This window comes from Mesoplodon mirus, assembly GCF_964341445.2.
Source record: "Mesoplodon mirus genome assembly, chromosome: 1".
Lineage (NCBI taxonomy): Eukaryota > Metazoa > Chordata > Mammalia > Artiodactyla > Ziphiidae > Mesoplodon > Mesoplodon mirus.
The window spans coordinates 27,061,992-27,079,965 of NC_138976.1; the positions used below are offsets into that span (position 1 = coordinate 27,061,992).

Consider the following 17,974-nt stretch of genomic DNA (forward strand, 5'->3'; position numbering starts at 1 on the left):
AATGAGATTTTAAAATTCCTTCTGAGGTGAGAGGCAGCATAATAGAATGAAAAAAGTAGAGGAATTTCAAACAATTCAGTCCATACTCTTACTGCCTGTGGCTGGGTCTCATTTCGCACAATGTGGTAGGAAGAGCACTGGATTGGGAGTCATCACTTTACCTCTCTGGGTCTCAACTTCCTCCTCTGTAGAATGGGGATGAGAATGAAAAATCCCTTGCAGGCTGTAAAAAAGAACTGGAGGGGATTAATGTAAAGTACGTTGTCCAGGTCTCGTATGTAGCAAACCCTATCTAAATATTAGCTGTTATTAGGGGGAGAGTGCAGTATAGAATTTTAAAAACTATTTTAAATTCAGTTGGCGTTTGTGGGAATAGGATGGGGAGGAGGATGAAAAATCCCGTGCAGGCTGTAAAAAAGAACTGGAGGGGATTCATGTAAAGTACGTTGTCCAGGTCTCGTATGTAGCAAATCCTATCTAAATATTAGCTATTATTAGGGGGAGAGTGCAGTATAGAATTTTAAAAACTATTTTAAATTCAGTTGGCGTTTGTGGGAATAGGGTGGGGATGAGGATCAGAGTACTTTAGCCATTTATCCCCATCTCTAAGAGCTACAAAGCTGGAGTCAGAACTTGAGTTCCAATTCTAGGGTCCTGCCCGTTTCCTCGTAGGTGACCTTGTACAAGTCACCTTCACTTCTCTGCGGCTCAGTTTTTCTTCACCTAGAAAATATCTATATCATAGACCACCTGCCCTTTTCCCACCCCGACTGCTGGGCCAAAGAAACGCTTCAAAAATGCTCACAAAGGGCGGCAAAAACGTCTGTTAGGGTAATGCTTTCGGAGCCTCCTCGGCGCCCGCCAGCCCCCCGTGGCCGGACCAAAGGGCTACAGCACCTCCCGCCCCCGCGCTCCCGCCCCGCCGCAGGAACAATAGCTCCCCCGGAGGCGGCGCCGGCCGCGGGAGGGGGCGGAGCTGCCGGCGCGAGCGCTGGGGGTGTGCGCGGGGCGGGGTCGCAGCCACCCCTCCCGCCGGCGGCTCTGTCACGCTCCCCTCACCGGGCGGGCTGGGGTCTTTTGTGACGCGGCGGCGACGGCTGCGGACACAAAGGGAAGGCAAGCAGGCGAGCGAGGGGCTGGGCCTGCCCCCGCCCCGCGACCCCCGCCCCACGACCCCTTCCCGCCGCGCGCGCGCCCGCTCGTCCCCCGGCCTCGGTCTCTCTGGCGCGGGCTCGAACCCTCGCGCGCACCCGTCCCGACCCTCCGACTCCGTCCCGAGCACGGCGGGCCAGGGCCTGGCGGGCGCTGCGGGTGGGGCGGGGATGCTGGGGGGCTGCTCCCGGGCGCAGCGGCGCGGCTGGTAGTTGGCGCCGAGGCAGCGGCGGGGCTCCTGGCGCGCGGCTGGATGCCCGGGGCCTGCGCTTCCCTGCGCTTCCCGCCGTCCAGGGGCGCCAGTCATGGGCGCCACGGCCGCTGAGGCGCCGCTCCGGCTGCCGGCCGCGCCCCCGCTCGCCTTCTGCTGCTACACGTCGGTGCTTCTGCTTTTCGCTTTCTCTCTGCCCGGGAGCCGCGCGTCCAACCAGCCCCCGGGTGGCGGCGGCGGCGGCGGCGGCGGGGACTGTCCCGGCGGCAAAGGCAAGAGCATCAACTGCTCAGGTAGGACTGGCCGGAGCGCGCCCCTGCGGCCCCTCCCTCCCTCCGCTCCCGCTGCCGCCTCCCTGCAGGTCCCCGCGACCCGGCTGGGCCGGGCCCGGGCGTGGGGGTCCCGGGAGCTGGGCCGAGGGTGAGCGAGGGCGCGGGGCAGGGCGCAAGCGCGCGGTGCGGGCTTGGGGACCGGCGTGGGGCCGGGGAGTGGCTGTGCGTGCGTCCGTGTGTGCCGGGTGGCTGGGCGCGGGCGGCCGGGAGTGTTGGGAGGAGGTGAGGCCCGGCCGGCGAAGGGGAGGCAGCGGCCGGGGCCCCCGTATGATCGTGGGTGTACACGCGGGAGCGCGTGTTTGTGTTGTGAAGGCTCAGGGGAGGGAGGGCGGCCCCAGGCAGGGATTTTCTGTGTGTATGTGTGACGGTGAGAGGCCAGGGGAGTGACCGTGCGCTGGGGAGATTCCTTCTTCGGGCACTCGGGTTTCAGAGGGGTCGTGTGGGTAAAGGGAACGGGTGGCCCAGAGGACGCAGATTGACCGAGGAGAGTGACAGTGTGTGTGTGTCTTTTGGGTTGAGAGGTGGGCGCTCGGAGCTTGGAGTGACCCCGGGTCTGTGGATATGAGCAGGGAAGGTCCTGGGGCCCGGGAAGTGACCCTCTGCTTTTGTGTGTTGCGCTGGATGAAGCCAGGAGCTCAGGGATGTGCCGGGGGTATGCACTGAAGAGGAAGGGTGCGGGTCCTGGGGTGAACCTCGTTTGTGTCGATTCAGAGGGAGGTTAGCTAGGGAATCATCCTGTGTAGGATTTGGCTAACAGAAAGAGGCAGTTAGGTCTCAGGGAGTGCCTCTGTGCAGCAAGGTGTGAGCCGGGTTAAGGTGGTGTGGAAGGAGGGAAGCGGTTCCGAGGAAGTGATCGTGTGCGTGCGTTTGTCTGCTTTGCGGGAGGGCCTGGAGGTTGGCAGCCACGGGAGCACGGGAGTACAGGAGTGACCTCTCCCCTCTCTCCAAGGCCGTCTGCACCCCCGCAGCTGCTGGAAACAAAGAGCCTGCTGGGGACGAGACTGTGGAGGAGGGTATCCTGGCCGTGAAGTTCCCTTTTCCTTTCACTATGGGTCCCAGAGGAGCCCTGGGGCAAGGAGAGGCTTCCAGGTCTCATTTAGGGGTGGGTAGGTCCTCCTGGAGCTGGCCTGGCAGATGCTAGTGATCATAAGCCACAGCCTTGCTAACTTGCCCTTTTACCAGTTCTCATTCTCCACTTGTCTTCTTTGAACCAAGGGTGGGAGAAGCAGCATGGGGGGTGGGGGAGAGGGGGAAAGAGAGGGTGGACAGGCCACAGGGAATCCGGCTGGTCTGCCTGCCAGACAACCTTTGTACCCAAAGAGCTCTTGAAGGGGCATTGTTTTGGGGGGAGTGAGGAGGGAGCCAGAGGGCCTCAGCACAGATGCTTATGCTACCCTACATGAAGAAAACCTTTGGCCTGCTGTTAAGGTTTGAAGGTCTAAAAATCTTTTAATAATTTTCATAATGGCATGTTTTATGATGGGGGAGGGGTTAGCATAGTAAACAACAGTGTATCCATTAAAACTTTTCCATCCATGAAATAACTTTTACTTTATTTTTCTAATTAAAAAAAACTTTATTTTTGGCTGTGCTGGGTCTTCGTTGCTGTGTGTGGGCTTTCTCTAGTTGGGGTGCACGGGCTTCTCTTGTTGCAGAGCACGGGCTCTAGGTGGACGGGTTTCAGTAGTAGTGGCATGTGGGCTCAGTAGTTGTGGCTCGTGGGCTCTAGAGCACAGGCTCAGTAGTTGTGGCGCACAGGCTTAGTTGCTCCACAGCATCTGGGATCTTCCCTGACCAGGGCTCGGAACCTGTGTCCCCTGCACTGGCAGGCAGATTCTTAACCACTGCGCTACCAGGGAAGTCCCTATTTTTCTAATGTTAAGTGGAATATGGGATAATATTTTAACCATTAATCACACTTTAATGGTTAAAAATAAAAGTCATTTGTATATTAGAGTGCCTTTTTGTAACAAATACTGGTTATCAAACTAGTAAGTGATCACACCCTGTCAAAATATTTTATGGGCTAATGTGCTGTGGTTATTTGTTCTTGCTGAGATAATTTGTCCTTAGCAAAATAAAGTGTGTATTGACAGATGTTTTTGTGTATGCATTCTAACTCTATGGATAGTATAAGTTTTAAGAAAGGACATACAGGGCTGGAAACCCACATGGTGTGGAAAAAAGGGACTGATTTGGGGATTTGGGCCCTTGCTAAGCAACTGTGTGATTTGGAGCAAGTTACTTAATTCTTCTTAGTTTCCCCTTTTATTAAAAGAGGGATTTAGATTTAATAATATCTGAGTCTTCTTTCAAGGGTATATTGATATTTTGATATATATAATAGTAAATTACGCTCATCAAATAAAATGTTTCCTAATGCTAAGATATACTTGAATAACTGGGTCTAAAGCTAGAGTTTTAACTAAATGATATTTGTAGATTCTTGTCATAACTCTTTCTAGGATGAAGACCTGGGAATGATTCATATGAAAAATAAAATTTTAAAAAATGAATTTATTTATTTATTTTTGGCTGCATTGGGTCTTCCTTGCTGCGTGCGGGCTTTCTCTAGTTGCAGCGAGTGGGGGCTACTCTTCGTTGCGGTGCGTGGGCTTCTCATTGCAGTGGCTTCTCTTGCTGCAGAGCACGGGCTCTAGGCGCGTGGGCTTCAGTAGTTGTAGCACGCGGGCTTAGTAGTTGTGGCTTGCGGGCTCTAGAGCGCAGGCTCAGTAGTTGTGGCGCACGGGCTTAGTTGCTCCATGGCATGTGGGATCTTCCTGGACCAAGGCTCGAACCCGTGTCGCCTGCATTGGCAGGCGGATTCTTAACCACTGTGCCACCAGGGAAGCCCCGGGGCTGCTCTTCATTGCGGTGTGCGGGGTTCTCATTGCGGTGGCTTCTCTTGTTGCGGAGCACGGGCTCTAGGCGCACGGGCTTCAGTGGTTGTGGCATGTGGGCTCAGTAGTTGTGGCTTGAGGGCTCTAGAGCACAGGCTCAGTGGTTGTGGCGCATGGGCTTAGTTGCTCTGTGGCATGTGGGATCTTCCCAGACCAGGGCTCGAACCCGTGTCCCCTGCACTGGCAGGTGGTTTCTTAACCACTGTGCCACCAGGGAAGCCCCGGAAAATAAATTTTTTTAAGTTGATTAATTAGAGAGCTATAATACTCCAGTCTGAACATAGGCATCTATTAATGCAGGTTGAGATTGTGCACAGACTTTTTTAGTACCCAGGTATTTTCCACAAAGTTTACTCCTTTACATGTTTGAGTTTTAAAATCTAAATGCTGGCCTTTACTCCCTGTTGATTTTCATTTTGGGTTTTGGACCGTCATTTCAGCCTACTCTGACCTTTCTGAAGCCTGATTCTGTCTGGCTGTGTGAGTTGGGTCACTCACAGCTTTGTGGCCCTTGTAAATGTGAAGAGCAGATCTGTGGCTTTATTGAATTAATAGAAGTTGTCTAGATTGTGGAAAAGAATGGAACTATGTGATATTTTACTGCAGACTTGCTTCTAAATCGGTTGATGTTGATACATTAATCAACCAGATGTTCAGCCAGCTATGCATCCTCCTAGTTGCATTTAACAGATTTTTGAGCTTCTGCTGTTCAACATTTTCCCATTTTGTTTGCCAGCCTATCATTAAAAGATTCTGTCAGATTGTCTTGTTTGAATCAGTATATATATATATGTCTGTATCATCCATTTTCCATTTTAGTAATCATATCAAGAAGCAAATGTCATATAGTCTGCCTTAATCAAGAGCACATGGTGGCTTTTTCTTTTTATTGTGTTCAAAAACTTATTTACCCATTCTAGAGTTTTTCAGTGGATATGTGGCAACTTTACTTATGGATTTTTTTCCTGGATTTCCATTTCTCCTTTTTTGAAAATTGAGAATGCATTCTCTCATTTCTGGTCTTCTGGCACGTTGTCAAGATAGCTTAGATAATCAGCAGTCAGATTCTTAAAGTTTTTTCAGTACCATGGAGTATGATTTGTTTGGATCAGAAAGCAAATTCTTTTGAACTAGCTCTCTATTACCTTACTGTCCACTTTCCCTGCCACTTACCTTAGATGTTAGCTTTGTTTTATCAGAGTTCTACCTTTCCTAGTTTGAAAATCATGCTCTTTGGAGAAGATTACGTAAACAAAGAAGAAACTGAAAGGATCTGTATTATCCCTGTTATCTCTTGATATTACAACATCTTTCCTAAGCAGTGGGCCCTTTGTTTATTTCTTCTTGTTCTAAACAAGACTTTAAAAAAAAATTGTCCTCTGTCTCAGTTCTCCACTCATTGTGGACTTTATACTTATTGTTTTGATTTTATATCTTTTTAGTTGTACTTATTCTTTTAAAAATCTAACTTATCAGAAAGATCCATGTTCATCCAAAGAGAAAAAAGTCTGGAAATACAGGATATATGTGAAGAAAAATGAACCTTGAACCCAGGAGACCAGGTAACCTTAGATATGCACCCCCCTTTTTCATTTATAATGTGGAGATAATGATAATAGTCTTTTTTGGCTCTAGGGTGTTAGAGAAGAAAAAATGAGGCTAAACATGTGAGACATAGATGTCTTAGGGAATGGGGTTAAAGAGAAAGAAAAACATTCAGAGAGACCAATAAGCCGCATTGGTGAGAGACGTAAGGTGGAGAATTTGAAGTAGGTTTTTAAAATGTCACGGGAATTAGAAGTGGATCCTCTGGATTGTGGTGGTGGTAAGGATGATATAAATGGATGATATAAACTTCAGATTAAGAGAAGTGCCTTGTTGAGAAATTAAGGAAACACTCCCATTTACCATCACAACAAAAAGAATAAAATACCTAGGAATAAACCTACCTAAGGAGGCAAAAGACCTGTATTCCAAAAACTGTAAGACGCTGATGAAAGAAATTGAAATGACACAACAGATGGAAAGATATACCGTGTTCTTGGACTGGAAGCATCAGTGTTGTTAAAATGACCATACTGGGACTTCCCTGGTGGCACAGTGATTAAGAATCCGCCTGCCAATGCAGGAGACACGGGTTTGATCCCTGGTCCGGGAAGATCCCACATGCTGTGGAGCAGCTAAGCCCGTATGCCACAGCTACTGAGCCTGCACTCTAGAGCCCATGAGCCACAACTACTGAAGCCCACATGCTTAGAGCATGTGCTCTGCAGCAAGAGAAGCTACCGCAATGAGAAGCACATGCACCACAATGAAGAGTAGCCCCCACTTGCCACAACTAGAGAAAGCCTGCACATAGCAATGAGGACCCAATGCAGCCAAAAATAAATAAATTTAAAATAAATAAATAAAATGACCATACTGTCCAAGGCAATCTACAGATTCAGTGCAATCCCTATCAAGTTACCAATCGCATTTTTCATAGAAATAGAACAAAAAATTTTAAAATCTGTAAACACAAAAAATCTGGAAACACAAAAGACCCTGAATAGCCAAAGCAATGTTGAGAAAGAAGAGCGGTGCTGGAGGAATTACGCTCCCTGACTTCAGACTATACTACAAAGCTACGATAGTCAAAGCAGTATGGTACTGGCACAAAAACAGACATATAGATCAATGGAACAGGGTACAAAGCCCAGAAATAAACCTATGCACTTATGGTCAAATAATCTATGACAAAGGCAGAATATACAATGGAGAAAAGACAATCTCTTCAATAAGTGGTGCTGGGAAAACTGCACAGCTATGTGTAAAAGAATGAAATTGGAGGGAATTCCCTGGTGGTCATGGTTAGGACTTGGCACTTTCACTGCCGGGGCCCAAGTTTGATCCCTGGTCAGGGAACTAAGATCCTGCAAGCTGTGTGGCATGGCAAAAAATAAACAGACAAACAAACAAATAAATAAAAGAATGAAATTAGAACATTCTCTGACCCCATGTACAAAAGTAAACTAAAAATGGATTAAAGACCTAAATGTAAGACCAGATACTATAAAACTCATAGAGAAAAACATAGGCAGAATACTCTGATATAAGTTGAAGCAATAATTTTTTGGATCCATCTCCGAGAGTAATGGAAATAAAAACAAAAATAAACAAATGGGACCTAACAGAAGTGCCTTTTTAGTGGCAATTCAGGATTTTGGGGAATAAAAAGTGAATTTTTCCTAATTAGTATAAAATCTTGAACAGGACATTTCTAGATCCCTGGTATGTAATATGTGGGTGTTTATTAACTTATTTAGTGAAACTTGATTGAATACCTGCTTAGTATAACCTAATATACTAGATATTAAGGGAATATATGAGAGGTCATCTCTGCCTTCAAGGGCCTTATGTTCCAACAGAGGTGGTTAGTTAGCCTCTTATAAATATACACAGGAAATTTCTATTTACTAGACCTGGGCTTTCTCCCACTTCCCTCCACCCCACTCAAAAGTAAGCATTTATTGAACACTGACAGCACTGGAATTTTTATTATTATATATATTTTTTGCGGTACGCGGGCCTCTCACTGTTGTGGCCTCTCCCACTGCGGAGCACTGGCTCTGGACGCGCAGGCTCAGTGGCCATGGCTCACGGGCCCAGCCGCTCCACGGCATGTGGGATCCTCCCGGACCGGGGCATGAATGGAATTTTTAAAAGGTGTACAGGGGCCTCCCTGGTGGCGCAGTGGTTGAGAGTCCGCCTGCCGATGCAGGGGATACGGGTTCGTGCCCCGGTCTGGGAGGATCCCACATGCCGCGGAGCGGCTGGGCCCGTGAGCCATGGCCGCTGAGCCTGTGCGTCCGGAGCCTGTGCTCCACAACGGGAGAGGCCACAACAGTGAGAGGCCCGCATACCGCAAAAAAAAAAAAAAAAAAAAAAAAAAAAAAAAAAGGTGTACAGTTAAGTGATTTTTAGTATAGTCACAAAGTTGTACAGTCATCACCACTATCTAATTCCAGGACATTTCACCCCCAAAAGAAATCCCATACCTATTAACAGTGATTCCATGTTCCTCTTTCCCCCCAGCCCTTAGCAATGACTAATCTTATTTCTGACGTTATGGATCTGCCTATTTTGGACATTGCATGTAAATGGAATCATACAGTATGTGGCCTTTTGTGATTGGCTTCTTTCAATTAGCCTGACATTTTCAGGAGTCATCCATGTTGTAGCATGTATCAGAACTTTATTCCTTTTTATGTTTGAGTAATATTCCACAGTATGGATGTATATGGCACATTTTGTTTTTCTGTCAGTTGATGGACATTTGGGTTGTTTACACTTTTTGGCTGTTATGAAAAATGCTGCTGTGAACATTCATGTACAAGTCTTTGTGTGGACATATGTTTTCAATTTTCTTGTTTAACTCTAACATTTTGAGGAACTAGCAAACTTTCCTAAAGAACTGCAACCATTTTAGATTTTCCCCAGCACTGTATGAGGGTTCTAATTTCTCCACATCCTCTCCAACACTTGTTATTGTCTTTTTGATTATAGTCATCCTAGTTGGAGTCCTAGTTGAAGTTGTGGATCAATGTGGTTTCGATTTGCATTTCCCTAATGATGTTGAGCACATTTTTATATGTGTAACGGCCATTTATATATCTTGTTTGGAAGAATGTCTATTCAGATCCTTTGCTGGGCTTGATTTTAACTTTCTGTATTAAACATTCCCTTAGTAAACCATACTGTCCAAATCCCACAGCACACAGATGCTCCAGGGGTAGGTTAACTCTGGTTTGTCTGTGTATCATTTGATTTCTCTGCTTACCAAGAATTAGTTGTGTTTGTTCTCAGATTTACTTATACCACTGGTACTTGTGAGTATAAATTAATAAATATTACTCAAATAGATGAAATGTGAATGCACAAGGAATTGTTTTTATGCATTGCTTTGGAAAGACTTGATAAAGGCATGAAGCTGAAAGAATTGCCTTTCAGTGAATTACATTGTGGTCAAGACAGCTGAAACAGATTGGGAAACCTTATAAATCTCTGGAAGGACTCTGCTCCTAGAAAACTTTGCAAGTATTTTAAAGTCCCGTTCTACTGTAAAAGAGAGGAAAACGGACATTGTAGATAATGGATTATGAGTGTGGTTTATCCAAGGAAGGGGGGAGCTGCATTTGGCAGGCCCAAAGGTCCTGATGCTACATGAGGAAATGAATGTACATTTATATGTTTAAAGTTAAAAATGATTATAATATGTATGTGTCATTTTGAAAAATGATTCCTTGCTCTACCTGACTTTTATGATTAATTTATCAGTGAGAGTTTCCACTATGCAAGGTGCCCTAAGGAAGATACAGATACAGTGTTGAGGGAATGAATAATTATGATTTCTAGGAATGAAAACAACACTTTCTCTGAATAAGTGGCACTCTAGCTGGGCTTTACAGGCAGAATGTCAGCCTGAAACACCAGCCTCACTTTTGCCTGAGGCCTTTGCTGTTGATGTTCCTTTTGCCTGGAACCTTCTTGTCCCAGTTGTTTATCCCCTCATCTCCTTCACGTCTTTAATATCACTTGCAAAATGATGCCTTAAAATTGCACGCTTTTCCACCTTCCACCCATTCTGCCCCTCTCCCACTCTAATCCTCATTTATGTTTTCTTCCTGCTCCAAAGCACCTTTTCCTGTGTGACCTGTTATACATGTTACTTATTCTCCGACTCCTCTGTGTAGATCCATGAGGGCAGGGATTTTTGTCTGTTTCTTTCACCGCTGTGTTATCTGTGCCTAGAACTGTGTCTGGCACAAAATTAGATGCCCATCTCATATATATATATTTTAAATTAATTGATTAATTAATTTTTGGCTGTGTTGGGTCTTTGTTGCTGCGCGCGGACTTTCTCTAGTTGAGGCGAGCAGGGTCTACTCTTCGTTGCAGTGCGCGGGCTTCTCATTGCGGTGGCTTCTTTTGTTGAGGAGCATGGGCTCTAGGGCGCGCAGGCTTCAGTGGTTGTGGCATGCGGGCTCTAGAGCGCAGGCTCAGTAGTTGTGGCACACGGGCTTAGCTGCTCCGCGGCATGTGGGCTCTTCCCGGACCAGGACTCGAACCCATGTCCCCTGCATTGGCAGGCGGATTCTTAACCACTGTGCCAACAGGGGAGCCCCCCATCTCATATTTATTTGTGGAATTAATGACTGAATGAACGTAGAAACTGAGAAGAGTTGGAAGGGGTATTCTCTGGGCCATGGGAATGCTGTTGGAAAAGGTACAAAGATGCAACAGCTAGGGGAATATTTGGGGATACTGGGATGTGGGGATTAAGGCAGGAGGTGAGTTGCACAACTGCCACAATGTTAGAGGAAGGCCTTGAAGGCTGAGCTGAAGGTTTGGCACTTGCTCTGAAGACAAAGGGAAACTTAAAGGATTCGAGTGACATTGTGGTTTTAGAAAACAAAGTCTGGAATTGTTGAAGATGAAAGGGAGAAGGGAAGAGACTGGGAGCATGGTGGAAGATAACAGTAGTGGAAATGGGGAGAAGTCAGAGGACTTGTTTGGCCTGCACTGTATTTTTAAAAATTGCATTGGTTGTTAACCATTAAAAATCTTGAGGTGTCACTTAAAAATCTGGATTGTGGTCTGCCCTTCTAAACTTGGAGGTATTGGTAACATTAGGCTCTTGCCACGTGGCAGAAATCCTCCAGAGTTGTCTAGTGGGGCATCAGCTGTTCACTTTGTTAGTCCCTACCCAGCCATCCTTTCATTGACCTTTTTCTCCCTTAGCTTCTGGATCACCTGCCATAGGAGGCGGGATGAACTGTGATGCTCTTGATTTGGGATGGAGAGCTTGTTTGGAGGAGGGTCAAATTGGTGTGTATTCCTTCCCTCATTCCTGTTACTCACCATCACCAACTTAAATGCAAATCCTTATTTCTGCAGTTTCAAATCCTTACCATCTGAGCACCTCTCCTGCCTGTACTCCTTGCAACTTCTGCTGAACTCTGTTCTTTTTTTTTTTTAACATCTTTGTTGGAGTATAATTGCTTTACAATGGTGTGTTAGTTTCTGCTTTATAACAAAGTGAATCAGCTATATGTATACATATATCCCCATATCTCCTCCCTCTTGCATCTCCCTCCCACCCTCCCTATCCGACCCCTCTAGGTGGTCACAAAGCACCAAACTGATCTCCCTGTGCTGTGTGGCTGCTTCCCACTAGCTATCTGTTTTACATTTGGTAGTGTATATATGGCCATGACACTCTCTCACTTCGTCCCAGCTTATCCTTCCCCTTCCCCGTGTCCTCATGTCCATTCTCTACGTCTGTGTCTTTATTCCTGTCCTGCCCCTAGGTTCTTCATGACCATTTTTTTTTGTTAGATTCCATATATATGCGTTAGCATACGGTATTTGTTTTTCTCTTTCGGACTTACTTCACTCTGTATGACAGACTCTGGGTCCATCCACCTCACTACAAATAGCTCAATTTTGTTTCTTTTTATGGCTGAGTAATATTCCATTGTATATATGTGCCACATCTTCTTTATCCATTCATCTGTCGATGGACACTTAGGTTGCTTCCATGTCCTGGCTATTGTAAATAGAGCTGCAATGAACATTGTGGTACATGACTCTTTTTGAATTATGGTTTTGTCAGGGTATATGCCCAGTAGTGGGATTGCTGGGTCCTATGGTAGTTCTATTTTTAGATTTTTAAGGAACCTCCATACTGTTCTCCATAGTGGCTGTATCAATTTACATTCCCACCAACAGTGCTGCACTCTGTTCTTTTCCTTCTCAACCTTTGCCTTGAATCCACCTCCTACCTCTTCGTATTTGAAAGCTACCCTGCTATCTCTGACTATACGATTTTCCTTGAAACACTCTAATGATATTTTTATCATATTTAGTTTTCCTTTATTAATTTTATATCTTAGTTTTAGTACTTCCTCTTTTTCAACTTTCCCTTTTTTTTCTTTCTGAATTCTTGAGGTGGAAACAGATCATTGTTTTTTTTTCCCTTAAGACCACAGGCATTTATGATAACATTTCTTTCATCATTGTTGTAAAATTTATGAATTTAGATATGTTACAGATAGATTGTTTTGTGGTTTTGCATTATGGTCTAAGAATGTGTCATAGAATTTCTAGGTTTTCACGTTAGAACTAGCTGTGTCTCTGCGTTCTAGTATGAGAACACATTTTATGAAATATACCTCAGAAAAGAAAGTGTTATTTCCTTGGCTTCTTAGTCTCCTATTGTATAACTATTTTTTAAAAATTAATTAATTAATTAAGTTATTTTTGGCTGCGTTGGGTCTTCGTTGCTGCACGTGGGCTTCCTCTTGTCTAGTTGCGGCGAGCGGGGGCCGCTCTTCCCTGCAGTGCACGGGCCTCTCACTGAGGTGGCCTCTTTTGTTGTGGAGCATGGGCTCCAGGCGCCCGCGCTTCAGTAGTTGTGGCACGTGGGCTCAGCAGTCGTGGCTCACGGACTCTAGAGCACAGGCTCAGTAGTTGTGGCGCACGGGCTTAGTTGCTCCGCGGCATGTGGGATCCTCCCGGACCAGGGCTCAAACCCGTGTACCCTGCATTGGCAGGCGGACTATTAACCACTGCGCCACCCGGGAAGCCCTCCTATTATATAACTATTAATTTTACTTAAAACAAATTTTTGAATTTCAAACTTTGAGATAAGTTGATGTAGTATACCCAGATTTCCCAATTAAGGTTTCACCACATTTGCTCTATCATAGTCTCTTTCTGTATCTAAGCCTATCTATCTCTATCTCTATGTATGTATATCTCTATCTCTATGTATGTATATCTCTATCTACCTTACATCTATATCTATATTATATCTATATCTATATATCTAAATCTTTCTTTTCTGAACCTGACTCTGCCAAGTTGGCTTCTACCAAGGGAAATGGTTTAATTTATGCTTTATATCAGTTCTGTACTTTTAATTCTTTGCGTTGTCATCTATTGTTAATGAAACATTGAAGCCTCCAGTTATGATACAGGTTTATTTTTCACAATTTTTCTTATATTTTTGTTATTCTGTTAGGGCCATATACATTGTATAGTTTTTGTTTCATTTTTTGTTGTACTTTTTATTTTTGTGCAAGGCAGATTTAAAGAATCTCCTGAAGTCATAATGTTGCCCATTCCTTTTTGGATTTGTGTTTGTTTTTTAGTTTTAAGTGTTGGGATTTGTTTCCCAATGTATATGTAGACCATTCTGCTTTCATAGGTATTCAGCCCATTTACATTAAGTGAAATAATTATGATATTTGTGCTACCCTCCATTATCATGATTATCTTTTAAAATGTAAAATCCAGTTGTTTTTAGTATAGCCACAAGGTTGTGCAACCATCATCACAATCAATTTTGGAACATTTTTGTCCTCCCCAACAGAGACCTTATATTCTTTAGCAGTCACTCCCCAAACCCCACTCCCACAGCCCTAGGCAACCACTAATCTATCTTTTGCTGTAGATTTGCCAATTTTAGACATTGCATGTAAGTGGAATCATACAATATGTGGCCTTTGGTGATTGGCTTCTTTCACTTAGCATAATATTTTCAAGGTTCATCCATGTCATAGCATGTATCAGAATTTCATTCCTCTTTATGACCAAATAATAGTTCATTGTATGGATAATACCACATTCTGTTTATCCATTCATCACCTGATGGACATTTGGTTTGTTTCTACTTTTGAGCTATTATGAATAATGCTGCTATGAACATTCATGTACACATTTTTGTGTGCACATATGTTTTCAGTTTTCTTGGGTACATACCTAGGAGTAGAATTGCTGGGTCACATGGTAAGTCTATGTTTAACATTTTGAGGAACTGCCAAACTGTTTTCCAAAGTGGCTGCACCGTTTTTTACATTTTCACCAGCAATGTTTGAGGGTTCTAATTTCTCCATATTCTGGCCAATACTTGTTATTGTCTTTTTTTTTTTTTTTTTTTTTTTTGCGGTACGTGGGCCTCTCACTGCTGTGGCCTCTCCCCCTGTGGAGCACAGGCTCCGGACGCGCAGGCTCAGCGGCCATGGCTCACGGGCCCAGCCACTCCGCGGCATGTGGGATCTTCCCGGACCGGGGCACGAACCCGCGTCCCCTGCCTCGGCAGGCGGACTCTCAACCACTGCGCCACCAGGGAAGCCCTGTCTTTTTGATTATAACCAACCATCTTTTAAGTTCATATATGTTATCCCTCATTTCCCCTATATATATATATATATATATTTTTTTTTTTTTTGCAGTACGCGGGCCTCTCACTGCTGTGGCCTCTCCCCCTGTGGAGCACAGGCTCCGGACGCGCAGGCTCAGCGGCCATGGCTCACGGGCCCAGCCGCTCCGCGGCATTTGGGATCTTCCCGGACCGGGGCGCGAACCCGTGTCCCCTGCATTGGCAGGTGGACTCTCAACCACTGCGCCACCAGGGAAGCCCATCCCCTATATATGTGATTTCTCTAATGGCGTGTAAATTTTCAATTTTAAAAAATATTTATTTATTTATTTTTGGCTGTGTTGGGTCTTCTTTTTTGTGCAAGGGCTTTCTCTAGTTGCGGCAAGCGGGGGCCACTCTTCATCACGGTGCCCGGGCCTCTCACTATCGCGGCCTCTCTTGTTGGGAGCACAGGCTCCAGATGCGCAGGCTCAGTAGTTTGGCTCACGGGCCTAGTTGCTCTGCGGCATGTGAGATCCTCCCAGACCAGGACTCGAACCTGTGTCCCCTGCATTAGCAGGCAGATTCTCAACCAGGGAAGCCCTCAATTTTTTAAAAGCTGAATTGGGAGATAATGTCAACCCATTTACCTCCTCCTTCCCTCTCCCCCCTTTTCTACATTATTAGAAACATTGTTTTAGCAGAACTATTTTCATTATTCTTACTATTAATTCCATTATTAGCTTCTCTCATGGGAGAAATGAAACATTTAGGATTTTGCATATTTTTCTTCTCATGCACTTTGAAATTCTATATTTAAATCTTAAAACTCCCTCAGTATTTGCTTTTAGTTTATTAGATGATTTACTGTTAATCTTTTGTTACTATTTGAATCTATTTCCTTTTTACAAGTGTCATGTATTTTTCATGGCTCAGTAGTTTCATCATTTTTTGAATTCTAAAGTTCTTAACATATTCTTCTGCCTTCAGAAACTTTTCAGCCATGGTGCCATTCCTCTCATTTTTGTGCAAATATTCTGAGTCTTTCTTTTCCATGGTTTTTAAAAAAAAAAAAAAGCAGAGAAAAAAAAAGAAAAAGGAAAAAAAAACCCACACCTTTTTTCTTTGTTATAAAGGCAGTATTTGTTTGATATAAGAAATTTGAGGAATATGGAAAAATGTAAAGAAGTCTGTGATGATTGCCATTCTCCTCTGCAGTATCGTAATGTTTACGCTGAAACTATTTCAATTTATACCAGAAAAAGTTGAACTTTTTCCTTTATATGGGTGTTTGCTTTGGCATATCCTGTTTAACCTGGAGCCACTATTGTTCACAGGAAAGATCTTTTGGAATTTTTAAGTTTAGCTTATTTTGCCTTGTCAGCTTTCGTATAATACCGTTTTACAAGTGAATCTAAACTGCTGATATTTCTATTTCAATTCTGTTATTTATAGCCTTATTGTATATTTAGATCCTCTATTGTTCACAAGTCAGCTCAGTCTTTGTTTAGTGTCTTGTGTTCATTTTTTCATAGTTTTTTTTCATTTTAAAGTAGTTTGAGATATTTTTTAGGTGGTACCATTATGTTTACCATTGTTTCCTTCTCCATGTTCAGACCATAAGTGCTTCCTAATTACCATTTAATTAAACTTAGTTTTTTAAAAAAATTATTCACTATTTTATAACAGTTTGCCATGGTTTAAGGTTGTGGTTGTATCAGAGTTTCTGTCCCAAAGGGGAGAAGTAACCTTTACAGTTTCCAGTGGTCTTTTGTAAAGATGTCATTTAATCTTTGCAACCCTGTGAGGAGGGATATTATACCCATTTTTACTCTAAGGAACTGGGATTTCTCAGAGAGATTTAGTGTTGGCCAAAATTACATAGTTACTTAATCAAATAATCAAAACTCTCAATCTGGAACTCTTTCTAATGCACCAGAGTTTGTGAAGTCCTTTTAAAGTTCTCTTTTAAAATAGTTAATATCAGTTTCTTCCGTGCCAACTTGCAGGTTGTTTTGTAGATTTTTGTCCTTGTGGGTGACTTCTGGTTTCTGGCTACCTCCCATTCCATTTGGTATTGCAGACACTAAGGAATAGTGGTTTGAAATAGAGCCAGAGATGGGAATTCCCTGGCGGTCCAGTAGTTAGGACTCAGTACTTTCACTGCTGTGGACCCAGGTTCGATCCCTGGTCGGGGAACTAAGATTCCACAAGCCGTGTGGAGCGGCCAAAAAAAGAAAAAAAAAAAAAAAGAAAAAAGAAATAGAACCAGAGGGTTTTTTTTGTATTTAGATTTATTTATTGATATTTTAAATTTTTTGATGGAGGAAATACTGAATATACATGCAGAATTTTAAAATACTTATATAAACATGTATATGTTGCAAAATATAAATTGCATTATAATTATATAGTTTATTTTTCTTTATTTTTTTGGCTGCGTTGGGTCTTAGCTGTGGCATGCAGGATCTTCGTTGAAGCATGTGGGATCTTTCATTGCAGCGAGGGCTCTTGGCTGTGTTGCGCGGGCTTCCTTCTAGTTGTGGTGTGTGGGTTTTCTCTCTCTAGTTGTGGTGCGCGGGCTCCAGAGCTCGTGGGCTCTGTAGTTTGCGGCATGCAGGCTCTAGTTGAGGCGTGAGGTCTCAGCAGTTGTGGCGTGTGGGCTTAGTTGCCCTGCAGCATGTGGGGTGTTAGTTCCCCGACCAAGGATCAAATCCGCCTCCCCTGAATTGGAAGGCAGATTCTTTACCACTGGACCACCAGAGAAGTCCCTATATAGTTTTATAACCTGCTTTTTTCCACTTCATAATGGATTTTGGTCTTTCCATATCAGTGTATATGTTTCTGCTGCATACTTTCATGGCTGCATAATATCTCATCAATAACTTATTTAATTAATTCCCAACATATGGACACTTAGGTTTTTTTCCACTTTGCTGCTTTAAAAAAAAAAAGCTGATGTTACCAATCATGTACCTACATTTTTATATGTTTTGTCTTCTATCCCTATCATAATTTCCTAAGAATAGAATTGTGGGGTTAAGGCATAGAGACAATTAAAATTTCCATGTATACAGCCATATTATGCTGTGAGAGGTTCTGCCAATTTATACTTTTATAGTTGGTTTGAGTGCTCATTTTCCACACCTTGTCCAGAGCTGGTGTTAATAAAAAAATAATAGCAAACACTTAACAT

The 17,974-nt window shown here is 43.9% G+C and overlaps 1 protein-coding gene across 1 annotated transcript in view; it reads left to right on the forward strand.

Annotated features, from left to right (window-relative positions):
• The first annotated feature begins 1,393 nt into the window (after window positions 1-1,393).
• Window positions 1,394-17,974, forward strand: part of TMEFF1 (transmembrane protein with EGF like and two follistatin like domains 1) — a 94,200-nt gene continuing 77,619 nt past the window's right edge. The window contains exon 1 of the mRNA XM_082623788.1: window positions 1,394-1,656. Within this exon, the coding sequence (XP_082479914.1) occupies window positions 1,458-1,656 (199 nt within the window). The 5' untranslated portion in view covers window positions 1,394-1,457. The remainder of the gene's footprint in view (window positions 1,657-17,974) is intronic.